This window comes from Dasypus novemcinctus, chromosome 8 (genome assembly GCF_030445035.2).
Source record: "Dasypus novemcinctus isolate mDasNov1 chromosome 8, mDasNov1.1.hap2, whole genome shotgun sequence".
Taxonomy (NCBI): Eukaryota; Metazoa; Chordata; class Mammalia; order Cingulata; family Dasypodidae; genus Dasypus; species Dasypus novemcinctus.
The window spans coordinates 80,482,765-80,504,009 of NC_080680.1; the positions used below are offsets into that span (position 1 = coordinate 80,482,765).

Below are 21,245 nucleotides of genomic sequence, written 5' to 3' on the forward strand. Positions count from 1 at the left end.
GTGCAGTCACCTTTATTAAACTGTTGATTACCCCTCCCATTACTAATGCTAATGAGAGGGGCCCCAGCTGTTATTGGCTACCCCCACCAATAGTGGGGGCCAGTGGTGAGGACTGTTTGGAATATCCAGGAAGGTTAAACTCAAGGTCTCAGTGAGGTCCGCAGCCATGTTGTCTGTTGGCCATGTTGTCTGTTGGCCATGTTGTCTGTTGGCCATGTTGTGGTTTGCCTTCCCTCGTTTCCCTGACTAACCTGCCTCCGTTCATTCATTTATTTAGCATCATCATATACCAATTTCCTGCTTATGTACCAAGCTCTGGAAATAGGAATGTGAATGGAACATGGTTTCTTTCCTCAGAGAGTTCCTGGTTTAGTTGAGAAGACCCTATGAATCCCAGACAATTAAGAGACAATATGGTAGGGAGAGGAAGTAAGACAATGTGGAACATTCACAATAGCTGAAAGGTGGAAACAACCCAACTATCCCTTAACAGATGAATGGATAAACAAAATGTGATATCTATATACAGTAGAATATTATTCCTTCATAAAATGGAATCAAGTTCTGCTACATGCTGCAACATGGATGAACCTTGAAAACATGCTAAGTGAAATAAACCAGATACAAGAGGACAAATATTGTATGATTTTGCTTATAAGAAATATCTAGAATAACTAAATCCATGCAGGCAGAAGGTCCATTATAGGTTACCACGGCTGTAGGGAGGTGGGGGATGGGGACTTATTGCTTAATGGATGCAGAGCTTCTGTTTAGGGCTATGAAGATTTTTGGAAATAAATAATGGTGGAGGTTATAAAACATTGTGGGTGTAATTCATTCCCCTTAAAAATGTTTGGCAAATTTTATGTTATGTGTATTTTACCACAATAATTTTTTTAAAAATCCATAAGGTAGATAAACTGGGAAACTTTAGATTTTGTCAGAATAATTTTTTTTTAAAGTTGAATGTACAACACAAAGAGTGAACCATAATGTAAACTATGGACTATAGTTAATTATAAAAATATCATTTCATTGAAAGTACCATGCATGCTAAAGCAAATTGTTAATAGGGAAAACTTGGGGAGGAGTTTATATAGGAACTCTGTACTTTAAAAAAAAAAAAAGCCAAAAGGAGAAAAAGTCTTTATAAATTTGAAACCCAGGAAGAAGCCTGTGTAGCTATAAGAGAGTGAGTAAGAGTGTTATAAAATGGGTTTGGTAAGGTAGGTAGGTTGGGAGGTATTAGATCACATAGGTCTTTTTTTTTTTACTTTTTTTTTTTTAAAGAAGCTTTAGCTTACATAAATGTTACATTGAAAATATAGAGGATTCCCATATACCCCATCCTCTCTTTCTCCCACACTTTCCCCCTTTAACAAAATCTTTCGTTGATGTGGTACATTAGTTTACAGTTGATGAACACATAATTGAAGCATTGCTGCTAAGCATGGTCTGTAGTTTACCTATGGTTTACACTTTGCACTGCACAGTTTTATAGGTTTTGACAAAGTGCAAAGTGCAGAACAATTCCAATGTCCCCAAAATGCCCCATGTTACATCTATTCTTCTCTCTCCCGTCCTCAGAACCTCTGTCTTTATATCAGTGTTACATATTTTTCCATTACTAGAATAATAATGTCTTCTTTAGTCCATAGTTGCATTCCCCCTTAGGTTTGTTCATTCCTCAATCAATCTGCTTCTGATTGAGAAGGGGCCTAAATCCCTTAGGGCAGGTGAATGGAACTGTCTTGCTTGCAGTTGTAGATAATCTCTGTTTTTTGGGATGGGCATTGTCTATCATCATCCTTTTGTTAGTTGTCCTGGGTGAGTCTGATGAACTGGTGAGTAGGTGTTGGCTGCAACTTTGCTGAGATTCACAGCTCAACTGGCAAATGAACGGCAGGAAGATATAAGCCTCTGGGACACATATTTAACAGGTATAGTGCTAATTATAGGTTCAGATCAAAGGGGCAGAAGAACCATGTGCAGGGAAATTATAAATGAGTCTAACTCTGCTACACTGGGGAGATGGGTTATTATATATTCCAAGGGCCGGCCCACCTATGAGGTGACACAGGTCTTTAAAAACAACAACAACAACGAGCGTAGAACAGAGGATGGAATTCCTAAGTCTGCCAGGAGAAGCTATGGAAGCCAGGAGGGGTAAGGGTTTGGGCTTTGGGGTGCTGAGGTAGATGATATGGAGACAGACAGAAAAGGCGAGAATCTCTGTCCTGCCTCTTAACCGATTAATAACAGCCTTCTTGAACTTCAGTTTTCTCATTCTTTAAAAGGCCCGTTATATTTACCTTTTGGGGCGTCTTGAGCACTCATTCATCAACAAAGGTTCTTTGAGTGACTGCTAATGTCAGGCTTAGGGGGTAAAAGGGTAACCAGTCGTGGCCTCTGCTCTCATGGAATTTACAGTCTAATGGCACTGAAAGTAAAGCAACTGCACTAATGAATAAACTGGAAATTGAGATAATGGTTCTGAATGAAGGGAACACACGACCTGAGATAGAAAGGTTGGGTGGACGGTACGCAGGGCGGCGCAGCGTCTGGGAGAGAGTTAAAATAGTGTCAATACTGGCTCAGTAGCTACTCAGATAAAAATCACTAATAGCCAGGCATAGTTCTAAGCATTTTACTTGGATTATTCCATTTAATCATCATAACAGCTCTGTGAGGTCCATACACACTATCATTATCCCCATTTCTCAGAGTGGACACTGAAGCACAGTTAGAGATTAAGTAATTTGCCCAGAGGCAACTAGCTCTTGAATAGCAGCAAGGATTGTAGCACAGGCAAGTAGAGCCCATACTCTATTACAGTGTGTCATGCCACCCGATAAATGGGAGCTATTACGGCATTTGACAGATGGAGAGGGTGGGGTTTCAGAAAGAGAACTATGAAAAAAAATTATAGAGGCCGTTAACAGGTACTCGAAACGGTTTACTAAATTGTAAAGAAACTCCATTTCCCTCACGGGCAGTTGTGCGTTATGTTCTGATAAGGAGAGAGTTTCCTTCTAAAAAGCAGAACGCGCTGAGAATGAGCCCCGTGCGGTTGGCGCGCAGCACGACGCGCTGCCTGCGTAACTAGGAAATGCTGACGGATGACGTCCCCGCTCTCACGCCGCTCAGCTCCCCCACCCAGGGAGCGGGGTCGCTTCTTAGCGGGCTTTACAGTGAACCGTGAGGAGGTCTAACGTGCACGCGCACGCGGCACTCTCTGCCGGAGGTCCGGGGACTTTCCCCTAGGCGGAAAGTAAAGGAACAAGTCCTCCGTTTGTAGCCTAGGAAACAGGCCTTCAGCACGAACCGCTGTACTATGTGTGGCCTCTACACTTTTATAGGTCTAAGAGGCAATTTATTTTAAGGTTAGGGCGAGGGCACTGGTGGTGTGATTAAAGGCGTCCCATATTTTGGCGCAATTTTCGAAGACTTTAGGCTCCTGGGGTCCATTCTAGCTAATGAAATATTTAAATAGATAAGAAATGAATTAATTTACGAAAGCCGAACCAACACCTTATGCAAATAAGGAGCTGGTCCCGCCCCCAACTACATGGGCGTGGCCTGCCAGTGAGGCCAGGGCGCCTGCGCACTGGGCCTCTGGCCAACGCTGGACCGCCTGGGGCCGCTGGAGCTCCACTTCTGTGGGCTCGCAATGGCGGGTGCTGTCTCTCTCCCGCTCTCGGGTGTGCTGGGGCTGCTGCTTGTGTCTGCGCTGCCCAGGGTCCTCGGAGACTGCCCTAGCCCCGACTTCGGAGCACACCCAGGTACCAGCGAGGGCTGCTGGAGGGAGGCTGGGACTGCTTACGGGTCCCAGATCCAGCTCCGCTGACCCGCTTCTGCCCTCGCTCCGCAGATAACCCCGCTCAGGTCGGCTTTGGGGCCACGGAACCCCGGAGGCGACCGCCGCCCAAGGACCAGCGCGAGCGGGCCCGGGCTGGGGCGCTGCCTTTGGGGGCGCTGTACACCGCGGCCGTCGTGGCTTTTGTGCTGTACAAGTGCTTACAGGTGCGGGACAACTGGCGGTGGGGGTGCCCTGGGCCTTGATCTCCCATAGAGGCGCTACGAGATAAACAAGACACACCTTCTGGTCCGTGTGAAAAACATTTGAAAATGTTGGCTTTTCAACATTATGGGGTTATTTTGAGAATCAAGCAAGATAATAAATGTGAAGGGCCCTTGGTAAATTGTACATAATAACAGTCCCAGCTAATCCTTCCAAGAGCCTAGTGAAGAGAAATTAAGCCTCCTGTACAAGGTGACATGATTTAACTGGCAGAGCTGAGATTTGAACCCAGTTACACCCCAACCTTGGCCCAAGCGGTTGACTATTTCTAGAGGGCAAGCCACCAAGCAGTCTCAATTCTCCTGGGGCAGGGGACCCTGAAATGTGAACTTAGAGTGTTTTCGTGTTTAAATTGAAAGTTGTACCTCCCAGGCCCTATTGTTTGGATTTAGAAAGAGGACTGAACAAATTTGGAGACGATGTGAATCGGAAGAGATAGCTAAGTGGGATGGTGATGATCCTCAATATACCTGACATGTTAGGATGAGGGACTAACTTTAATGATGAAATTTAACAAGGATAGCTACATTTTACTCTCAGACCTAAGTACAGTTTGGAAAAAACATTTAGCAGCAGCACCCATGAATGAGACTTGAGCATTCTAGTTGACTATAAACTCACTTGTGTGATGTGACAACATACTTCCCAAATCAGTGTTATGAACAAGGTATTGTGCTTCACCTGCTGGTCAGAATACTCCTGGAGAATTTATTCTCTTCAGAGCACTGCTTTAAGAGTATTACTCAGAGTAAAGCACCCAGACAAAACTGGGTTAAATGAGCAATGGCTGAAAAGATTGGGGCTATTAAATCCAGAGAAGATATGGAGAAGGGGAAGTATGACTGCTGTCATCAAATTCTTTAGGGGCTATCATATTGAAGAGACATTATTTTTGAAGGTTGTAATCAGCACCATAGATGGTATACACGTGAAGGACGAATTTTGACTTTTAAGAACTATCTAATGGGAAACGGATGTGGATCAACCAATTGGGCTCCCATCTACCATAGATGGTCCAGCGTTCGATGCCCAGGGCCTCTTGGTGAGGGCAAGCTGGCCCACGCTGGAATGCTGCCCTGTGCAGGAGTGCTGGCCAACGCTGAGAGCTGGTGCAGCAAGATGATGCAATAAGAGACAAAGAGGAGAGAAATAAGAAGACATAGCAAAACGGGGTTCAGGTGGCGCAAGAGAGTAATCGCCGCTCTCCCACTCCAGAAGGTCACAGGATCAGTTCCTTGGAGCTGCCTAATGAGAATACAAGCAGACACAGAACACACAGCTAATGGACACAGAAAGCAGACAACAGGGGAAACGGGAAATAGGGAAGGGGGAGAAATAAATGAAATAAATCTTAAAAAAAAAAAAAAAAAAAGAAACCTAACCAGAGCTATATCAAACTGGAGAGAATTTCTCACTTCTGGAGATGTTTTGGCAGACTCAATAACCATGTGAGGGCATATTGACATATTGGGTAAGGAGCTGGGCTAGATGTGATTGAATTCTCTGAGGTAAAAATCCAATTGCTTTCTCTACCTCAAAATATCCTCCTCCCATTAATGGCTCTGGAGGTTGAGGTGATGGAGCAGGACTTTGTTGCTACAGTACTGCCCTTTCCTTCTTCCACAGCAGGGGGAAGATGAGGCTGCAGTTCTCCAAAAGGAGTCAGGCAAGAAGGAATCATTGCAGTCAGGTGGGTTTTAGAGAAGTCTACACTTGGTAGGGAGATTAGGAGAAAGCAGAAGATAAGTAACCACTGCCCTCTTTTTCTCCCTTTCCCCCAGAGCAACAGCTGGCCCAGCTGACCCAACAGCTGGCCCAGACAGAGCAGCACTTGAACAACCTGATGGCCCAGCTGGATCCCCTTTTTGAGCGGTAGGGAGGAGTAATGACCGTGTGGCCAGGGGAATTTGTGGCAGGTGGGAAGGGTTGGAATGTGGGCTCGGGAGCCCCTGAGTGGACATTTCTGCAGTGTGACTACTCTGGCTGGAGCCCAGAAGGAACTTCTGAACATGAAGCTACAGACCATCCACCAGCTACTACAAGACAGCAAGCCAGACAAGGGTGTGGAGGTTCCAGAACCAGGTAAAGAGTTGGGGTTAAGGGTCTGATACAGGCGGAGACAAAGTATCTGAAACTGGAACAGTTCTTCATCTTTCCCCATACAGAGGCCCCCAGACCCTTTCCTGAGGACTTACGCATAGAGGAGGAAGAGTTGGAGGAGGAGGAGGAGGAGGAAGAGGAGGAGGAGGGGGCTGTGGCGGCAGCTGGTGACAGTCTGGCTTGGGAGGAGCCCTTGAACTGGGGCACAAAGAAATGGAACCTAAGTACTGCCTGGGAAGTAGAGCAGGGCCTAAGGAAAAGATGCAGCAAGGCTGCAGCAGAGTGCCTCAGTCACAGCCTCAACCAGGAAGGAGGGACAACAGCTGAAGGTTTAGTAAAACCAAGCCTGTTCTTGTGACTGAATCCTCCTGAGTGCTTTTTCCATCTCAGCTGGTCATACACACACCCAAACTAAGTGCTTAAGGACAACTGGGCCTTCTTGAAAAGCTTCCCTTATTAGGACAAAAAGAGACTACCCTCCAGGAAGAGAGCAGAGAAGACAGAGGGAGCTCCAGTTCTTTTCTTTGTATTCCTGAGGCCACCCTCATGCCAGCCTGCGGGGCACAAAAATCCCTTTTCTCATATAGCATAAGTGAAATGGTAAGACTTTCCCAAAAAAAAACTTTACTAAAATCCAGTAGGAAAAAAAATTACAGAAACTATATACAACATAAAAAGAACTATGTTTAAAAAGCAACCTTGATACAGGACTGGGCGTAGACATAGCACCAAGCTTATCAGTCTCAAATCCCCTCATCTGTGTTGGAGGGGCTGGTTCAACCAAGGGTTCGGTTGGGTGGATTCTGGTTCGCTGATTAAGTGCTAGTCAAATGACTTAGCTGACCTAGACTCCAAGCAAGCACAAAATGACCCTTCTCAAACCACGAAGGGTTCTGTGTTTTGTTTAGTACTGAAGAAAATTCCTTTGTACTTGTGCCTCTGACCTGTCCCTGAGGTATCCTGGGTTCTGGGATTTGTAGAATTCCTCTAGTTCTTCTGCCTGCTATAGAGGAAGACAGTCAGTTCAGGCACTGCACACTACTCAGACAAAATCACTCATGGGATTAGGAGGTCCCAGATAGGTTCAGGAGGACCTGAACTAGGATTAGAATTGCTCATTTCCACCATGGTAGTTAGAGCCTCATGGGCCTCATGGCATTCTTCCTGGGGGGAAAACACAAGTTACCTGATGGCCAAAGTCAGGCTGTGGTACCAGTGTGCCAGCTCCTCTTGATCTGTGGACATGAGCAGTAGCTTCTCGTGGGGGAAGGACAGCTAGGGAGAGAGCACCTCTTAGTGCATGGGCCAGAAAGGTCCAGGAAAAAGCTAAGGCCTTGCTGTTTTCATGGAGGTAATTTAGGGATGAGAGGAGAACTATGTATAAGTCCCCGGACCCAGCCATCCTCTCCCAATGTAGATGGCTCAGTTCCTATGAAACGGGGCCCAGGCGGAAGAGATAAACAGGTCCATAGGGGTTTGAGGTATATTCTGGGTCTCTCCCAATCTTACCTCAGGATCCCCTCTTATTACTTACACTGAGCAGTCCACCACAAGGGCTTCCCGAGTGACCAAAGACCCTAGAGAGTTGACACTGGGCCATGGGGTAGAGGGCCCGGCAGGCAAAGGTTCCACTCTGCAGCAGGTGCAGTGGGGGTCGAGGCTTGGCCATCAGGAGCACATCAGAGAAGAGGAAGAACATGCGGGGCCGAGGTTCCCCACGAGGAGGCACCAGCAGCAGCCAACCCTGGCGCAGGAACCAGCGCCCTGAGGGATGGGGAAGCTGTTATTCTAGTGCAGATCCAAGACCATGACGATAGGAACAGAAGGACAGCGACTGGGGAAATAGAGGGCAAGTACTGGCTCTGTAGAGGAAGAGGGTGAGTAGGAAAGGGGCAGCTGAGGATTGAGGGGAAAGTACGCAGGCCACCTGAGGTAAGCCCCTTTGCCTGGCGTCCACTGAGCAAAGCCTGGACACGGCGTAGGTGCTGGGCGTTCTTCTGTTCCTGATCAATAGTGTGGACTCGCTGGGCAGTCTCACTTACCAGCTGGGCAGCACCTGGAATAACAACTGGTGATAGTGACAGGCTATTCTAGAGTGAATCAGGGTCTTACTTCTTGAGGAGTGTGGAGGCCAGCAGAGCCATTGTATACATGTCAATGGAAGATAAGGCCAGACCAGCAGTCATCATTGGAGGTCAGAACTAGAAAGGGCATAGAGGAGAAGCAGCTGAAGCTCGAGGAACATACGCGTGAGCTGTTGGTAGTCAGGGCTGTTGGGGCCCGTGTTTTCAACCAGAGCAACGATGAGATTCTCATACCTGAAATCAGATAGTTCAAGTCTGTGAGGGAAAGTAAGGCTGAGCAAAATCCCCTTGCCTGGTACACAGAACACCCTACTCATATTTTGGTTGCAGTGCCAAGAAAGATCTGTTTCATTTGGGACCCAGAACCTGAGCTCACACCACATGACCCTCCTCCGTCCCACAGTGAAGAATCATGGGCAGACGACCACAGTTCAGGAGGCCAGATCCCAAGGTGAAAGTTAACCAGCCCAAGGAGGTGCTACAGACAACCTGACTATCATCCCTTACCTCATCCCCAGAGACAAATGTCTAAGCTAGGCTGGCCTCTTTACCTCAATACATTTTCCTAGATACCCCGTCTCAGGCCCTCTCTCTCCATGTAGCTGCTAAGAGCCTGAGGTAGTCCATAGGGTTCACATTTATTCTTGCAGAATGCTCTTAGGAACAATTTGGCACAGGGGAGAGGCAAGGAATTGGGACAGACTCCGTGGTCTCCACAAATCTGGGGGTAGGAGTCATACAGACTCAGAAAAAGAGAAGCTGGCTCTAGTCAGAGTGAGTTCACTCACTGCTGGAGCCGCTGCAGAGGCAGAGGGAGCAGGTCCTGGAGCTGAAGGCCCCCAAACTCAGGGCGTCCTTCCTGAAGCTGCAGAAATCTCCGGAAACGTTTGTTTTTCTTTAGCTGCTTCTGGAGTAAGGCAGAAAGGGTTGGCAGCAGGCAGGGAAGCCACTCCTTACATTGCATTCATCTGTGTACACATTCCCAGCCTTCAGTAAGCTGTGTGTTCTGCGAGAAACCCTGTTTCCTACAGGGGACTTAGCATAAAGTGGAGGCACCCAAAGGGCTCTATAAACGCAGGAAGAAACTTGGATCTCCAGTTGAAAAGGAAAATGTGGGGCAAGAGGGGTTACCTGCAAGGTGGCCCGGGACCTCTCTGCATTGGCAGCAAATTGGGTGTAGAGCTCCAGGTGGGGGCAGAAGCTCTCCAGCCCCTGTCCCCAGTGCCCTTCTTCCAGGTAGTGAAGCAGCTCCCTGAGTGGGCGAGGGCCAATGAGAGAGCAGCCCAAGAACTTCTCAAGCACCACCTCCTTTAATCCTCATAACCCTGCCCGTGGGGTAGTGCTATTAACCCATGTTACAGATGGAGAAACTGGGGCAGGATAGAGCCCTCAGCCAAGGCCACGGGTGAGGTAGCTGACGACTCCCAGCTCGGTGTCCTGCCACTGGCCAGGGCTGACCGTCCCACTCTCCCCGCGCCCCTTCCACTCACTGACTGGCGCTGTGGATGAGCTCCCAGGGCCCAAACAGGGCCTGGCGCTCTGGCGGTCGCAGGGTCCCCTTGGCTTTCAGGATCCCCAAGATGTACTGAGGAAGGAGAGAACACTGGCACGTTAGTCTGGAAGAAGAGGAGGCTAAGGCCGAGGCGCAGCTACAAACATGCAGGCGGACGGTGCATAGCCCACTTATTCGCGGTCACCGACCTCGCAAAAGCCCTCTCACACCCCGGGATCCCCGCCCCACGCGGGCCGTGTCGGGCCCGCACCGTGGCCACCAGCCCCAGCTGTTCCTGATATCGCCGCTCGGTCTCCAGAAGCTCACGGGCAGTGCGGACGCGTTTCCGCTCCCACCGGGCACGCTGCTCTTGCAAGGGGCAGCGCGCGCAGGGCCCCGGACTTTCCATGGCCCGGCGGGCTAAGGGGTCGCCACTTCCGGCCGCAGCCCGCCGCAGATTCAAACCCCAACTGCCACGGAGGCGGGGCCGCGTGGGGGCGGCCGCGGAGGGGCCGGGAGGCGCGCCCCCTGGCGCCGGGAGGCCAGGCGTGCGGGACCCAGCCCCGGGCACCGGGAGGCCAGGCGGGCGGGACCCAGCCCCCGGGCGCCGGGAGGCCAGGCGGGCGAGAACGAGAACTCGCCACGCGCTCCCCAACAGCGCTGGGTCTTCGCCCCGGTCCTGCCCTACCTACCGGGTGGTGCTGCAGGTACCGGGCCAGGCGGGGATCGCCCGTAAGTGAGGGGCAGCAAGTTGGGGTCAGGAGACATGGGAGTGCAGAGGCTGGCAGGACCCCAGTGTCCCAGCTGTAGAACTGGGAAGGGGGCGATACATACACAGTCTCCCCTGAGCGGGTGACAGACCCTGGGGAAGGGGGTTGGGGGCCAGACGTCCCCAGGATTTTCATTACTAGGAACCCGCACAGGTCACAAAGTTTGAAATATTTTTGGCCCTTGAGCGAAAGTTTATAGGTTTTAAGTTACTAACTCCTTTTCTTGGTTCATGCTGATCCAAAATCTGACAGCTAATTAGCTTCTTGCCAGCGGTGCAGATAACCAGCGTGGTGATTTAGAACTGGCTGTAATTCCGACCAAAGGCAAAAAAGCATTGAGATGGTTAATCTGTGCGGTCCAGTTTAAGATAAAATGGACCAGGGTTTCCTTACTTATACTTTTTGAAAAATTGGCAGTAGCCCTTGAAGGGTAAACTACCAGTGCCCTTTTGTCAGTAGGTATCAGAAATCTTAAACTGTGCATACTCTTTGACCTATGCATTTTACTTCTCAGAATGCATCCTAGAGAAGTAGACTTATGGGGAAGTGGATGTGGCTCAACTGAGAGAGTGTCCAACTACCATATAGGAGATCCAGACTTCGAACCCAGGGCCTCCTGGTGGTTGTGGTGAGCTGGCCCACGTGCTGCCGTGTGCAAGGAGTGCATGCCACGCAGGGGACCCCTATGTAGGAGAGCCCCATGAGATAGGAGTGCACCCCGCAAGGAGAGCCGCCAGGAGTGGCTCTGCACACACGCACTGCTGACACAGCAAGATGATCCAGCAAAAAGAGACAGATTCCAGGTGCTGACGAGAATGCAAGGAGACACAGAAGAACACACAGCAAATGCACACAAGAGAACAGACAATGGGGGAGGGGGAGATAAATAAAATAAAACTTAAAAAAAAAAAGAAATAGAGATATGGGCGAAAATATACGTTCCAAGATGTTCTGGCACAACCTTGTTTACAATAAAAACCACCGAAATATCCAGTGGTAGAGAACTGGTTAAGAAAATTATGGTACAGCTATTTGATGGAATAATATGAGAACTCAAAATGATGTAAACAAGGAACTGAGAGAGTCTACAACTGCAAGCAGGAGAATCCCATCCATCAGCTATGTGGGATCTAAGCCCTCTCTCAATTTAGAGGTGAAGTGGGCATCGCCATCCCTGGGCCCTCAGGATAGAGGAATAAAATATGGATTAAAGTGAGGGGGAAAAATCCTATAAGAGTTTAAACTGCAAAATGTAAACCATAATGTAAACCATTTACCATGGTTAGTAGCAATGCCTTAATATTTGTACAATTGTAACAAATGTACCATCCACATGTAAAATGTTATTAATAGGGGAGAGTGGAAAAGGGGAAGGGCCTTGGGTATATGAGAATCTCCTAAATTTTCTTTTTTTTTTTAAATTTCTCTCCCCTTCTCCCCACCCCAGTTGTCTGCTCCCTCTGTCCACTTGTTGTGTGTTCTTCTGTGTCTGCTTGTATTCTTGTCAGCGGCACCAGGAATCTGTGTCTCTTTTTGTTATGTCATCTTGCTGTGTCAGCTCTCCATGTGTGTGGCACCACTTCTTTCACACAGGGCAGCTCTCCTTACGGGACACACTCCTTGTGCATGGGGCTCCTCTACGCGGGGGACACCCCTGTGTGGCACAGCTCTCCTTGCGCGCATCAGCACAGCACAAGATGATGGGTCAACTCACCACACTGGTCAGGAGGCCCTGGGTTTGAACCCTGGACCTCCCATATGGTAGGCAGATGTCTATCAGTTGAGCCAAATCCGCTTACCTCCTGTATTTTCTGTATGACATTCCTGTAACCTAAAGCTTCTTTGAAGATAAATTGAAACAAATAAATAAAATAAAATAAAAAATGATGTAGTAAAAAGCTATCAATATGGGATGACATATATATTACTGAGAGAAAAAAAGCAGATTAAAAATGTACCATATGATCGCATTTTCCCCCAAAACAATTATTTATATATATATATATATATATATATATATATATATATATATATATTATTGGAAGGATAAACATTGAAAAATTGTGTTCTTTATTTCCAGATGATGAGATTAAAGGAAATTCATTCAACTAATATTTATTAAGCACCTACTCTCTGCCAGGCACTGGGTCACTGAAATTAAAGGGGGTAACTGGGACAAATACAGTGATTTTTTAAAATTCTTCTGCCTTTCCCAAGTTTTCTGCCTTGGACATGCATAACACTGTAATTTCTAAAGGTATTCAAAACCACAAAATTTTGGACAGAAGTTTAAAACTCATTCCTTCCATTGTAAACACCTAGGAATCTGGGCCCCATGCAGAGAACCAGGGGATTATCAGGGATTTGAGGTCCCTTCCTGCTCTGACATTCTAGAAATTCCGAGGAAGGAGAAACGCCAGGCTTGAGCAGGGAGGGACAACTATAAGAAGGTGGATGGAAGAAAGAGTCAGGATAGACTGTACCTTAGGCAGGAAACTGGTCTTAATATATAGGTGGAAGACTGATTACACCATGTCAAATGAATGTGAGACAGTGTGTACCGAGAGCTCAGGCATGGGAGAGGACAGATAATCCCATGGTAATCCATACCATCATGAGCCCAGGTGAAGGGAACAAAGCATAGCCCCTGGGGCCAGGTTGGTGATGTGTGTTTGGACATGTTGCCAGTGTGTGAGTGTGCTTTGGATGGGTGGAAGAGGGGTGGAGACTAGAGCCAACTGGGAGCTCAGGTGGGGGTATCATCCAATTCTAGAAGAAGGAGCTGCAAAGACACATTGAGGACATTTGGAGGCAACTGTTTCCCTAGAGTTCAAGTCTTCCATAGAGAAAATCAGGCATACCACGCTCTACCTGGAACAGATATACTTATTCTGCTGTCAAAGCTAAATGAAGAAAAGGTCGAGGGGGTGGGGGGGAGAGTTGGAGGGTGCTCTATCTTTTAATCACTATCTTTAGTGATTAAGTCACCCCTCTATCTTTTAATCACTTTCAGCCTCTGCTTTCGACTCATAGGATGCTGGAAAAGTCTTAGGGATGCTTTGTTTTTTGTTTTTTTTTTTAAGATTTATTTATTTATTTAATTTCCCCCCCTCCCCTGGTTGTCTGTTCTTGGTGTCTATTCGCTGCGTCTCGTTTCTTTGTCCGCCTCTGTTGTCGTCAGTGGCACAGGAAGTGTGGGCGGCGCCATTCCTGGGCAGGCTGCTCTTTCTTTTCACGCTGGGCGGCTCTCCTCACGGGCGCACTCCTTGCGCGTGGGGCTCCCCCATGCGGGGGACACCCTTGCGTGGCACGGCACTCCTTGCGCGCATCAGCACTGCGCATGGCCAGCTCCACACGGGTCAAGGAGGCCCGGGGTTTGAACCGCGGACCTCCCATATGGTAGACGGACGCCCTAACCACTGGGCCAAAGTCCGTTTCCCATAGGGATCCTTTGAACAGCGGTTGTCATCAATCATGCAACAAAAATTTTCTGCTTATTAGGTGACAGATCCTGTACTAGATATGGGGATGAAATGACCGAAAAGAGAAAAATGACCCCACCCTCATGGAGCCCATAGTCCAGCATAACAGATAGGTACAGAGTCCCCACAAGTGAGACGAACATTACAAGGGAAGTATAGGCCGCTATGCAAGCACAGAGTGAGGGCACTGTTCCCAGTCTAGGAGTCAGGCAAGACCTTTTTTTTTTCTTTTCTTTTCTTTTTTAAGATTTATTTATTTATTTAATCCCCCCCTCCCCCGGTTGTCTGTTTTCTGTGTCTGTTTGCTGCATCTTGTTTCTTGTCCACTTCTGTTGTCGTCAGCGGCAAGGGAAGTGTGGGCTGCGCCATTCCTGGGCAGGCTGCACTTTCTTTCGCACTGGGCGGCTCTCCTTACCGGTGTGTACTCCTTGCGCGTGGGGCTCCTCTACGCACCCGCGTGGTGCGGCACTCCTTGCGCATCAGCACTACGCATGGGCCAGCTCCACACGGGTCAAGGAGGTCCGGGGTTTGAACCACGGACCTCCCATGTGGTAGACAGATGCTCTAAGCGCTGGGCCAAGTCCGTTTCCCTAGGCAAGGGCTCTTGGAGGAAGGGACATGTGAACTGATACCTGAAGAGTGGGCAAAACTGGTTAGGCAGAGCTGGCAGGGGAGTGGAGAGGTAGGGAAGGGAGACAAACAGCATGTACAGAGACGTGAAGGTAAAAAAAAAAAAAAGTGCAATGCATTCAAGGAACTCCTAAAAGTTCAGTAAGAATTAGAGCATAGATTGCAAAGGAAAGAGTGATGAGAAAGGAGACTGAAGAGGTAAGTAAAGGCCAAATCATGGAGGGAATTTATATCAGTAAGACTATGTCACAAGTAATCATAAATTCAAAGTGGTTTAAGATAGTTTATTGACTCATGCAATTAAAAAATTCAGATGCATGGGCCCTAAGGTTAGCTTAATCCAGCACCTCAATCGTGTCACTACCAAGGACCTCTTTCCACCACTCCATTCTCCTTTCCATGGTTTTACCTTCATCTTAAGGCTGGCTTCCCTCCTGATTAAAAGATGGCTGCCCACAGTCACAGCGGCTGTGTGCACCTTTATCCATGTCAGAACAACGAGAGAGTGGGTTCCCTCGGCCATCAAACATTTCACACACAGACGTTCATTCTGAGTGCACCAATCTAAGGTGCAAGCCTACCACAGAGGCCAAACACGGCTGCCCTCTGTAAGCTATGTTAAGCACTGTGGATTTCATGTGAAGGGAAATGGGAAATCATTTAAGGGTCTTATGTAGGAAGGGAGATGATGAGACGTACATTTTAGAAAAATCACTCTCACTAGCTGGAGACAGCAAGACCCATTAGGAAGCAGTTGCAATCATCCAGGTAAGAGTTGATGAAAGTGTGGATGAGGCCGAAATGTGGATGAAAAGTTTAGAAGGTAGATTCCATAGGCCTTGATGATTAGATGCCAGGGGTAAAGGGAAATAAGAAAGCAAAGGTGGTACCAGGTTTTTGATTTAGGCCATTGGGTGGAGGGTGGTGGTGTTTGCTGTAGAAGGAGGAAGAGGAGGTTTGTGGGGAGACTTCTGGGGAAGTCAAAAATGAGGGAGATGATGTTCTCAGATAAACAAAAGCTGAGGGAGTTCATCACCACTAGACCTGCCCTATAAGCAATGCTAAAGGGAATTCTCCAGACTGAAAGGAAAGGCCACTAAATAGTGGTTCAAAGTAATATAAAGAAATAAAGATCTGCGGTAAAGGTTACCATCTGAGTAATTATAAATGCTAGTATTATTGTACTGTATTGTTTGGTATGTAACTCCACTTCTTACTTCCTACATGTGCTAAAATGTAAATGCATAAAAAGTAATGATAGGGGAGCAGATGTGGCTCAAGTGGTTGAGTGTCTCCTTCCCACATGGGAGGTCCTGGGCTTGGTTCCTGGGGCCTCCGAAAAAAAAAAAACAAACAGAAAAACAAACAACAACAGACAAATGAAAAAAATCAACTCAGGGGAGGTGATGTGGTTCAGTGGTTGAGTGCCGGCTTCCCACAAACAAGGTCCCTGGTTCAAGTGCCAGTACCTCAAAAAAAAAAAAAAAGGTAATGGTAAATCTATGCTTTTGGACATACAACATACAGAGACATAAGTGGCAAGAAGTACAAAAAATGGCGGGGGAAAAGAGGGGTATAGGAAAAGTATATGTGCAAGCTATTGCAGTTAAATTGGTATCAAATCAAATATGATTGCTATATATATTTAGGGTGTTAAATTTTAACCCCAGAAGGAAAATAGATGAAAAATATATGCAGATATTAATGAGAAGGCAATCATTATTGCATAACACAAATAAATAAATATAAAAATAGGCATTAACAGAGATGAGGGAGAAAAAAGTTATAAGACTTACAAAGGCTAAATAGAAAAATAGCAGAAGAAAATCCTGTATTTCAATAGTGACTTTAAATGTAAATGGATTGGGCGGCGGACTTGGCCCAGTGGTTACGGTGTCCATCTACCACATAGGAGGTTCGCGGTTCAAACCCCGGGTCTCCTTGACCCATGTGCAGCTGGCCCATGCCCAGTGCTGATGCGCGCAAGGAGTGCCGTGCCACGCAGGGGTGTCCCCCGCGTAGGAAAGCCCCACTCGCAAGGAGTGCGCCCGGTAAGGAGAGCCACCCAGTGCAAAAGAAAGTTCAGCCTGCCCAGGAATGGCACCGCACACACGGAAAGCTGACACTACAAGATGACGTAACCAAAAGAAACACAGATTCCCGTGCCGCTGACAACAGCAGAAGCGGACAAAGAAGATGCAGCAAATAGTCACAGAGAACAGACAACCGGGGTTGTGGGGGAAGGAGAGAGGAATAAATAAATAAATCTTTTTAAAAAATGTAAATGGATTAATCTCTCCAGTCAAAAGGCAGAGATTGGCAGAATGGATTAAAAAGCATGGCCCAAGTATATGCTGTCTGTCTGCATGACACTCAGCTTAAATTCAGAGATACAAGTAGGTTGAGGGTGAAAGGATGGAAAAATATTAACTATGCAAGTAATAATCAAAAGAGAGCAGGGTGGCTATACTAATATAAGATAGACTTTAAGTCATAAACAGTTATGACAGACAAAGATGGCCATTATATATTGATAAAGGAGACAATTCAACAGAAAGATGTAATAATTATAAATATATATGCACCAAACAGCAGAGCCCCAAAATATATAAAGCAAATACTGACAGATTTGAAAGGAGAAATTGATAGTTCTACATTAATAGTAGGAGACTTCAATATAGTATACTCAATAATGAATAGAACATTGCTCCTGGCAAGCCCCTAAAATGCATCATCAAGCACCCCATAGGGACCCAAGGAAAAATCCTCCTCAACCACACCTTCATTGAGACCCAGATCAAGCAGTTCTGGGCTGGCAATACTCTGAACAAGATGAAGTCCTCACCCACCTGCCACCACCCATCCAGTTCCACTGACCAAGCTCGGGGCCACGTGCAAGTACAGTTCTCTTGTGTCAGCAGAAGGGATCAGATCTGATACAGCCGTGTCTTCCTGCCCCAAGATGGCACAACCAGACGCTCCTCCTGCCCTCCCTTCCCTCACCCCAAGTTAAAGTCATCCTAAGCCCTCTACATTCCTGTCTTGTTTCGTTCAGATTGTGAGTAGGTCTGTGCATCTCTCTCTCTTTCTCTTTCTTTTTTTTTTTTTTTTAAAGATTTATTTATTTATTTAATTCCCCCCCCTCCCCTGGTTGTCTGTTCTTGGTGTCTATTTGCTGCGTCTTGTTTCTTTGTCCGCTTCTGTTGTCGTCAGCGGCTCGGGAAGTGTGGGCGGCGCCATTCCTGGGCAGGCTGCTCTTTCTTTTCACGCTGGGCGGCTTTCCTCACGGGCGCACTCCTTGCGCGCGGGGCTCCCCCACGCGGGGAACACCCTTGCGTGGCACGGCACTCCTTGCGCGCATCAGCACTGCGCATGGCCAGCTCCACACGGGTCAAGGAGGCCCGGGGTTTGAACCGCAGACCTCCCATATGGTAGACGGACGCCCTAACCACTGGGCCAAAGTCCGTTTCCCTCTCTCTTTCTTTCTCTCTTTCTTTCTTTCTCTCTTTCTTTCTCTCTTTCTTTCTTTCTCTCTCTCTCTTTCTTTCTCTCTCTCTTTCTCTCTCTCTCCTTTCTTTCTTTCTTTCTTTCTTTCTTTCTTTTTCTTTCTTTCTTTCTTTCTTTCTTTCTTTCTTTCTTTCTTTCTTTCTTTCTTTCTTTCTTTCTTTCTTTCTTTCTTTCTTTCTTTCTTTCTTTTCTTTTCTTTCTTTCCTCCCTCCCTCTGTCTCTGTCTCTGTCTGTCTCTGTCTCTTTCTGTTTCTTTTCCTTTAGTGTCTGGCTTGCTTTACTCAATGTAACGTCCTCCAGGTTCATCCATGTTGTCATATGCTTTGTATTTATTTTTGATGACAAGACTCCCATCTAAAGAAAAAAAATCTAGTCAGAAGATCAATAAGGAAATAAAAGACTTGAATGATACACCAAACTAACTAGACCTAAGAGACATATATAGAACATTGCACCCAACAAAAACAGAATGCACATTCTTCTTGAGTGCATATGGCTCATTCTCCATCATAGACGATATGTTGGGTCACAAAACAACTCTCAATAAAGTCAAAGATATTGAAATTATCAATGTATAGTCTGACCACAACAGAATGAAGCTAGAAATCAGTAACAGAGGGAGAAAATTGAAGATTCACAAATATGTGGAAACTGAATAAAGTACTCTTAACCCATAGGTGAAAGAGGAAATCAAAAGCAAAGCTAGGAAACACCTTTAAAAAAAAAAAGAAATCAATTTTATTGGTACATCTTAATAAAGCATACAATTCATCCAAAGTGTACAATGAATGGTATTTGGTATAAACACATATCTGTGCATTCATCATTTTAATCATTATTAAAGCATTTTCATTATTTCAATAATAATAATAATAACAGAAAAGTAAACAAGAAAAGTCTTCACTTATCAATCTTTCTCTGTTTTCCCTGCTGTAAATAGCTGCTATTTCTGGCTATTCTTGCACAATTATTTATTTATTCATCAGTTTTACTGAGATATTTTCACTTATCCTATGATCTATCCAAAGCATATAATCAATAGCTTTTAAATAATCACAACATTGTGCATTCATCACAAAAAATTTTAGAACCATTTCATCACTCCAGAAAGAAACTCCACACCCCTTAGCATGCCTTCCCCAGTGCTACATAACCACTAATCTAATTTCATTTTTATAAATTGATTTATATTTACATTTTATATAAATGGAATCATACAATATGTTATACAATGTATTTGGTTCATTGTAGCACAATCTTACAGTATTTGTCCTTTTGTGTCTGGCTTGCTTCATTCAACACAATGTCCTCCAGGTTCATCCATGTATTCATAAGCTTTACAACTTCTTTTTTTTTTTTATTTTTTTTTATTGACTTTGTAATAATATTACATCAAAAATATATATGTGAGGTCCCATTCAACCCCACTCCCCCACCCCCCTCTCCCCCCCAAAACACTCGTTCCCATCATCATGACACATCCATTGGATTTGGTAAGTACATCTTTGGGCACCTCTGCACCTCATAGTCAATGGTCCACATCATGGCCCATACTCTCCTCCATTCCATCCAGTGGGCCCTGTGAGGATTTACAATGTCCAGTGATTGCCTCTGAAGCACCATCCAGGGCAGCTCCATGTCCCAAAGACACCTCCACCTCTCATCTCTTCCTGCCTTTCCCCATACCCATCGTCCACCATGTCCACTTTTCTCAATCCAATACCACCTCTTCTATGTGGACATTGGATTGGTACAACTTCTTATATTTCTTCTTACAGCTGTATAATGTTCCATCATGTGAATATATCACAGTTTGTTTATCCATTCATCTGTTGATGGACACTGGGGTGTTTCTACCTTTTGGCAATCATGAAAAATGCTGCTATTAATATCGGTGTGCAGATGTCTGTCCATGTCACTGCTCTTGGTTCTTATGGGTATATACCCAGTAGTGGTATTATAGGGTCATGTGGCAAATCTATCCTCAACTTCTTTGGGAATTGCCAAACAGTCCTCCACAGTGGCTGTATCATTCTGCATTCCCACCCACAGTGAATAAGTGTTCTTATTTCTCCACATCATCCCCAACACTTACAGTTCTCTTTTTAATAGTGGCCATTCTGATAGGTGTAAAATGAACTTACAGAAGTTTTGATTTGCAATTCCCTAATCACTAGGGATGCTGAACATTTTTTCATGTGCTTTTTTGCCATTTGTATTTCTTCTTTGGACAACTGTCTATTCAAGTCTTTTGCCCATTTTTTAATTGGTCATTTTAAAATTTATTTAGCTCTGCCCCTTGCTGCTTGCTTGCTATCTGCTCTGTGTCCATTCACTGTGTATTCTTCTATGACTGCTTGTCTCCCTTTGTTGCCTCATCTTGCTGTGCCAGCTTTCCACGGGCGAGAGCCGTCAGCTCTCCATGCACACAGGCCAGCTTGCCTTCACAAGGAGGCCTGGGAGGGGACCCAGGGCCTCCCATGTGGTAGATGGGCACCCATTCAGTTGAGCCACATCTGCTTCCCTCTTCTTTTTTCTGTAATTTATTTTTATTTCTCCCCTCCCACTTGTTTGCATTTGCTGCCAGCTCTCTGCTTATCTGCCTTTTTTTTTTTTTTTTTAAAGGAGGCACTGGGAACCAAACCTGGGAATTCCTGTGTGGGAGGGAGGCACCCAATCACTCGAGGCACCTCCACTTCCTGTTTGTTGTGCTCATTTTGTTTCCTCCTTGTGTCTCTTCATTGCGACATCTCACTGCATCATCTTGTTGTGTCATCTTGTTGTGTCATCTTGCTGTGCCAGCCCATCATGTCAGCTCTCTGTCTTATTGGTCTTCTTTAGGAAGTACTGGGAACTGAACCCAGTACTTCCCATGTGTATGTGGGTGCCCAGATGCTTGAACCACATCCACTTCTCAACATCTCTTTATATCGTTATTAAACCAGTATTGGACATATGATCTCCAAATATTTTCTCCCATTGAGTTGGCTGCATTTTCACCCTTTTGAGAAAGTCTTGTGAGGTGCAAAAGTGTTTAAATTTGAGGAGGTCCCATTTATCTATATTTTCTTTTGTTGCATGTGCTCTGGCTGTTAGGTC

At 46.2% G+C, this 21,245-nt stretch overlaps 2 protein-coding genes across 2 annotated transcripts; one reads left to right on the forward strand and one right to left on the reverse strand.

Annotated features, from left to right (window-relative positions):
* The first annotated feature begins 3,603 nt into the window (after nt 1-3,603).
* On the forward strand, nt 3,604-6,544 carry CCDC107 (coiled-coil domain containing 107). The gene is made up of 6 exons (XM_012524704.4): nt 3,604-3,782; nt 3,872-4,023; nt 5,711-5,771; nt 5,863-5,953; nt 6,051-6,163; nt 6,247-6,544. Exons 1-6 carry the CDS (start codon nt 3,671-3,673, stop codon nt 6,537-6,539), a joined length of 822 nt encoding a protein of 273 aa, XP_012380158.2. The 5' UTR covers nt 3,604-3,670; the 3' UTR covers nt 6,540-6,544.
* Nucleotides 6,545-6,785: 241 nt separating this feature from the next.
* ARHGEF39 (Rho guanine nucleotide exchange factor 39) lies at nt 6,786-10,235 on the reverse strand. The gene is made up of 9 exons (XM_012524702.3): nt 10,029-10,235; nt 9,756-9,850; nt 9,397-9,517; nt 9,054-9,172; nt 8,429-8,499; nt 8,109-8,237; nt 7,716-7,945; nt 7,368-7,456; nt 6,786-7,184 (listed from the first exon to the last, which is right to left on the reverse strand). The coding sequence occupies exons 1-9, from the start codon at nt 10,164-10,166 to the stop codon at nt 7,169-7,171; spliced, it is 1,008 nt and encodes a 335-aa protein (XP_012380156.1). The 5' UTR covers nt 10,167-10,235; the 3' UTR covers nt 6,786-7,168.
* Between the last annotated feature and the right edge of the window lie 11,010 nt (nt 10,236-21,245).

Bases quoted from the DNA above. Each gene is read 5' to 3' on its own strand.
- CCDC107 (XM_012524704.4), top strand. From the start codon at position 3,671: ATGGCGGGTGCTGTCTCTCTCCCGCTCTCGGGTGTGCTGGGGCTGCTG. The intron at 3,783-3,871 runs GTACCAGCGAGG...CTCGCTCCGCAG, and splicing joins CGACTTCGGAGCACACCCAG to ATAACCCCGCTCAGGTCGGC. The intron at 5,772-5,862 runs GTGGGTTTTAGA...CCTTTCCCCCAG, and splicing joins GAAGGAATCATTGCAGTCAG to AGCAACAGCTGGCCCAGCTG.
- ARHGEF39 (XM_012524702.3), bottom strand. From the start codon at position 10,166: ATGGAAAGTCCGGGGCCCTGCGCGCGCTGCCCCTTGCAAGAGCAGCGT. The intron at 9,518-9,755 runs GTGAGTGGAAGG...TCGCCCACTCAG, and splicing joins CTCATCCACAGCGCCAGTCA to GGAGCTGCTTCACTACCTGG. The intron at 8,500-9,053 runs GTGAGTGAACTC...ATCTGATTTCAG, and splicing joins CCTCTGCAGCGGCTCCAGCA to GTATGAGAATCTCATCGTTG.